The 5814-nt window shown below is 40.0% G+C and overlaps 1 protein-coding gene across 1 annotated transcript in view; it reads left to right on the top strand.

Moving 5' to 3' along the window:
* The window catches only part of LOC102308685 (short transient receptor potential channel 7), a gene marked incomplete at its 5' end in the record, with an annotated part of 33577 nt that extends 27965 nt beyond the window's left edge, over positions 1–5612 (top strand). The window contains 4 exon segments of the mRNA XM_014329798.2: positions 444–662; positions 2860–2940; positions 3893–3968; positions 5421–5612. Coding sequence (XP_014185284.1) covers positions 444–662; positions 2860–2940; positions 3893–3968; positions 5421–5560 — 516 coding nt within the window.
* Between the last annotated feature and the right edge of the window lie 202 nt (positions 5613–5814).

Raw genomic sequence — 5814 nt, 5'->3', positions numbered from 1 at the left:
GTATGCAGTCAACTCTCTTTGCCTTCTCTTTTAAAACATCTCAACTGCAGATATTAATAAACACTAAGCCCTAGCCTTTCTTTTATTGCCGTCTTTCTTACCTGAGATAGTTAAGCTGAAAAAAATCATTCTTCACCCTCAATAAACATTAAACAATAATTTTGAGTGAAATGCAACTGGAATATATGAAATCAAAGTTTTATTTATTCAAATAATCATTAACAAAAATGTGCTTGGTATATATTCCCATCGAAAATATTTCATTTGACACATTACAAAAAAAATTAAATAACAGTTATGTAAGTTACATAGTTAAAGTCAACATTTTGGGCAAATTTGATATTTAGGGGTATAACCAAACAAATTTTGATATTTAAAGGTTTTAAAGGTTTCTAATAATTTGAGATACTGGATATCTGATTTCTTTCTGTCTGCCTCTGCAGGAGGATGCCGATGTGGAGTGGAAGTTTGCTCGAGCTAAGCTTTGGCTCTCCTACTTTGATGAGGGCCGCACCTTACCCGCCCCCTTTAATCTCGTTCCCAGCCCTAAGTCCTTCTACTACTTGGCCCTAAGGATCAAGTCCTGTCTGATTCACCTCTGCAAGGCCAACGGCCATCACCATAATGAGGTGGAGATGGGCATGCTCAACTCCCAGGCCAAGGTCAGTGTTTTTACTATATTTGATTATTTTACACATGTTTGGCAAACTGCTTATGATATTGTGATTCATGGTTACTTAATGATTTTCCAAATCTAGCTGCCAAAGCCATTTAATAATAGACTATTTCTTTTAAACTGATTGTTAGTGATACATTTTGTAAGCACCTTGTTTCAGCTTTTTTAACAACTGTAGTCAAGTTTGGTTTCTAGCACTAAATTTAATATTTACTGCTACAAATGCAGTGCTTTTTTTATCCATTTTTCTGCTGACAGGATCCTTTCTGGCTAAAGCGCAATTGTTATTTTCCTACATGGAAGTAGTTAAACTGCTAAAAATCAATGAAGGGGCAATAAACGCTGATTACACCCACCACAATCCTCAGTGGAGTTGCCCATATGGGTCAGTTATTTGTATAATGATCATCAAATACTGAATCTTTAGCAAGTGTAATTGGAGAATGCACACAGGCAAACCAGGAACCCCAGAGGAAATGTAGGATATTCCCACTGCAAGTCTAGAAATTACATCTAGTTCCGTTTCACACTTTGTTCCTCTTATGATTTGTGCTTCTAAATAAAAATCACTTCAATGACAAAAATGCCTCGTGTGACAAAAATATTATAGACCATTTAATGCGCAATCAGTCTTAGTGCTGGTGTTTTCTGCAGGCATTTCTGCTGCCTGATCCCTAAACTCAAATGGCTCACCTCAGCACCTCAGCTAGGCTATTAGGCAGGCCATTAGCTTTACCCGCGTCTGCTCAAATGCTCAGGCAGGACAAGATGGGTTACACCCCGGTGCTTCTGTGAGCGCCTAAAGTTTTCTGACAGTTTCACAGCCGAGCCGAGGAAGTACAGCAAGCGATCGATACACGAGCTTGCACCAGTCTACAGTACTGTGTAAAATGTCAGCTGAGATTAGGAAAAGGCAGCCTGCTCTTTCTGTGTCTGTATCTTCGTAGTGGATGGTTTATGTTTTGGTGCTGTTTAAGAAACGTGAAGCTAATCACTTTAGATTCAAAAAGCATATGCTCATAAATTGTGTGTACTTGTGTTCATTCGGTAAGTGTTTGTTTTGTGGTGGTGTTCATGTTCGTTCTTGTGCTCTTTGGTTAACTGCCTTTCACAGCAGTAGGGATAATTAATTTCAATATGAGGTAGCTAGAGGCAGCAAAAACCCACAAAGCAGGTTACTGCATGGGGACTAGATCACAGAAAACACACCAAAGAGATTTCAGCTCTGTCAGTTGGCCTTTGTAAAACCTCTGCATAAGATATGTGTTTCTCACACTCACTGAGTCTGAAACAATAGTAGATGTCTGGGTGTATGGTACAATAAAGAAATGATAAAAAATACATTAAAAAGATATTTATTTGCCTCACAATAGCGCGCAAAAATGCTATATGTGCTGTTCCTCCAGTTCACAAGATGAACTTCCCTGCAAAAGAAAAAAAACATAAAGTCACTGAGAGCTCAAACTGACAACTGAAGTACCAAGCTTTTCATCTTGATAAATGCTCTCTCATAACGAACATTAGCTAAGGGGTTCTTCTGGTCTGATTTTAAAGGGAACCCATTTTTATTAAGTTACAGTAGTTATTTGCTTGGTCTTATTTTTATTCAGACAATTTGGGTTGTCTTTTTACAGTTAAACATTTCATCTGTTCTTGGAGAAAAAAGATTATTGGAATCCACTCGGATGCTTCATAACTTAAAGCCTTGTCGGAAGTTCTAGGATAGGATAGGATAGGTTCTAGGATTATTATTCATCTGTTTATTGCTAAAATTAGTCTCCTTTTGAGCATTTGGTCTTTTTGATGTTTCCTGCTTTTACTGTAGACCAGCTTGTTGCATGTGTTCGCACTTCAGTTTATACCCTTTATTTTTTTTACACTGCAGTGTTAAAGTGACACACATGCTATAAAGCAAGGTCGTAGACATGAAAGGCACTTAGGAGTGAGTTAATAAAGATTCTTTCTGGCAAGGGTATGCAGTCAACTCTCTTTGCCTTCTCTTTTAAAACATCTCAACTGCAGATATTAATAAACACTAAGCCCTAGCCTTTCTTTTATTGCCGTCTTGCCACTATGATGCCTCCGTTAACACCCTTTTCAAATGCTTCTGTCTGACATGATCCATAGAACCTGAAATATGACATTAACACTCGACTTCTTCTATCTGTTTCTTGCTCTTGTAGGATGAACGCTTCAAGTCTTATCCACGGCCTGGAGAAGAGTTCACCCAGAGAAAAGCTAGAAAACACCCCACCAGATACCAGGTAAGATGGAGACCGAACTGGATACAGAGAGCACAGGATGTGTGGAGTGATAAGGAGACAAGACTTAAAAATTTGATGGAGGCAAGAAAGGAATCAAATGGGAGACAAACAGACAGCATAAGGAATATGTAAGAGAATAGTATTAGATGGGTGTAGAACTATAGCGAAAGCGAGGTTTGCTGCAGGGTGATGACAGTGAAGGAGAAAGGAGAGGGAAGCAATGAGGAAATTCTGACACAGAAGAAAGAAGAAAGAAGGTGTGAGGAAGACACAGAGATAAGGTAGAGATGGTGGAGAGGAAGAAATCTCTCAAGTTTCAATGGAAGGGCACTGACTGAAAGGAAGAGGTAAAAAGAGAAGAGAGAGCAACAGGGTAAGGCTGAAAATTCCTCTAATGAGCTGTTTGAAAGAGATCGAAGGTAGGCACTCAGTAAATGAGCTCAAAGTATAACACTGAGAAGGGGAAAGATGCTTTCCACCTTAGTCTGTTCTTCACCTCTCCCCTAAGGGAAATCTAGCTTCCTTGATAGGCTGACTCCACTTTTGTCTTAAGCCTCCTATTTTGTGTGTTTTTTACTAGACTACACTACACACACCCACACACAAAAGTGAGATGTCAATTGGTGTGGTGTGCATGTATGCTACATGTGGGGTGACCAGTACTGACCCATGTTCACAGTCCCTACATGCAGAAATTGACAACTTGAAGCTTGGAAACAGTTGCAGCAGATCCCTGTTGGCCACAGATTTATTCTCAGTGTCTCACTTACTATCTCAAAGGCACAGTACTCACTCACTGTCCTCACAGCTTTGTGCTTATGTTTACACACAAGCGTGGATGAGTTTTGAAATATGCAATCAGAGAAGTTTACTGGGTAAATATAGCATCCGTCGTCACATCCCCTTGACACGTCCTCCTTGTCTAATCTTCTTTTTCTTCTCTTTCTCATAGAAGATCATGAAGCGCCTGATTAAGCGTTATGTGCTTAAGGCTCAAGTGGACAGAGAGAGTGATGAAGTTAATGAAGGTAAAAATTCCCTCTTCATTAAAGCCCACTTTCATTGTGTCATTATGTGCTTAAGGAACACTGGGTTCGGAAAGTTTTCAGACGCTTTCAACTTTTCTGCATATTGGTATGTATAAAAATGTCTTAATAGATTCAGTTCATTTAAAAAATATAAATGGAGTTGTAACACTTTAAAAAGACAGAGTAAAAATGCTTGTGTGTGTGTGTGTGTGTGTGTGTGTATAAATTAAAAAATAAAAGGTTAAAATATGCTTTTAACATAAGTATTCGGAGTGTGGAGAGGTTTGCACAAGGTTGGCATACCATTATTTTGGAAAATTTCCAACAAGGTTGGATGGGGGAGCCACTTTCAGGTGTCTCTGTACTCCTAAGTCTTTGTTGAAGTAAAGCATCCCCACAGTATGATGCTCCCCCATCATGTTTGGCTGTAGGGATGGTATTAATGAGGGAACACTCAGTGCCTGGTTTCCTATACACACTCCACTGGGAATTTCAGCCAGTAGTTTAATCATCCTGTCATTAGACCAGAGGAGTTTGCTTTGCATGGTCAGAAATACATCTAGGTGCCTTTTGGCAAACTCCCCGCAGGCTGCTATGTGCCTTTTAGTGAGGAATGGCTTCTGTTTGGCCAATCTACAACAAAAGCCTAATTGGTGGCTGCTGCATTGAATTTGTCTTGTAAAGTTATCCCATCTTTGCAAAGGAGCTCTGGAACTCATTAATAGCGATCACCTGATTTCTGGTTACGTGTTGCATCGGGGCCCTTTCATCTCTCATTACTCTGTTTGGCTAAGTGGGCAGATCTAAAGAGACTGTTCATACGTTTTCAACTTTTCTCCATTAGAGAACAATGAACACTTTGAATGCTGCAGAAAATTTCTTGGATCCTCCCCCAATTGTTACTTTAGACAGGCTTTTGTGATGATTGTGCAGACAGTTCTGTGAACATAGTGGGTTGGCTTTCACTTTGACACACCATTAACTGTGAGACCTTATGTACTAATTATTTCAGGTGAATTAGGCGCAACTGTCTTCGTTTTAGTTGTAGCAACGTTTGAAGCCTAAAAAAAAATTCAAAATTTAATATTCACCTCTTAGTTTTATTAAATTGAAAAATGGCTTTGTCACCGTGGAGTATTGTGTGTTTACTGAAGAAAGAAAAACGAGCCTAATAACTTTTTAGATGAAACTGAAGCTTTGAAAAGGTTTTTAAATTTTCTAAATGGACTGGGAGGGACAAGAGTTATGCGTTACTGCGTTTGAGACTGCACTGTGTGTACTTCAGTGTAAAATGATGTCATTGCTCACATGGATCAACAGTTTTTGTGTGATCCTGTAGGTTACTGCCTACCTGCATGCATGTCTTTGATCATTCGTACTAATGTGCCCTAATTCCTGTGCCATACCTCAGCTCTTCTTTTGTACCTGTGTCCGTGTGTGACTGTGTTGTAGGCGAGCTGAAGGAGATCAAGCAAGACATTTCCAGCCTCCGCTATGAACTCCTGGAGGAGAAGTCCCAGGCCGCAGGCGAGCTGGCTCTGCTTATCCAGCAACTTGGCGACAAGTTTGGCAAGAACACCATGAGACACTGACAGGACTTGCAAGAAGAGATGGGGAGAATGTGAGAAAGGGTGAAATCAGGAAGAGGTTGGGGGTGGGGGGGGTTGGGAGCAGAAAGCTGGGTCAGCACAGGTATTTTTAAGGCCTTGATAGTACAAGAGGGAGAGAAAAGAGACAGGGGAAGTAGGATGTTTATGAGATAGACAGGATGAATGGAGGACAGTGGAAGAAAAACATGACATAAAGAAACTGGGCAGAGTGAAACAGCTGATTTAGTTATGCAAGG

This window comes from Haplochromis burtoni, unplaced genomic scaffold (assembly GCF_018398535.1).
Source record: "Haplochromis burtoni strain Fernald_Lab_line unplaced genomic scaffold, NCSU_Asbu1 Contig_599, whole genome shotgun sequence".
Taxonomy (NCBI): Eukaryota; Metazoa; Chordata; class Actinopteri; order Cichliformes; family Cichlidae; genus Haplochromis; species Haplochromis burtoni.
The sequence above is the reverse complement of the archived record's forward strand: the minus strand, read 5'-3'. Positions and strand labels throughout refer to the sequence as shown.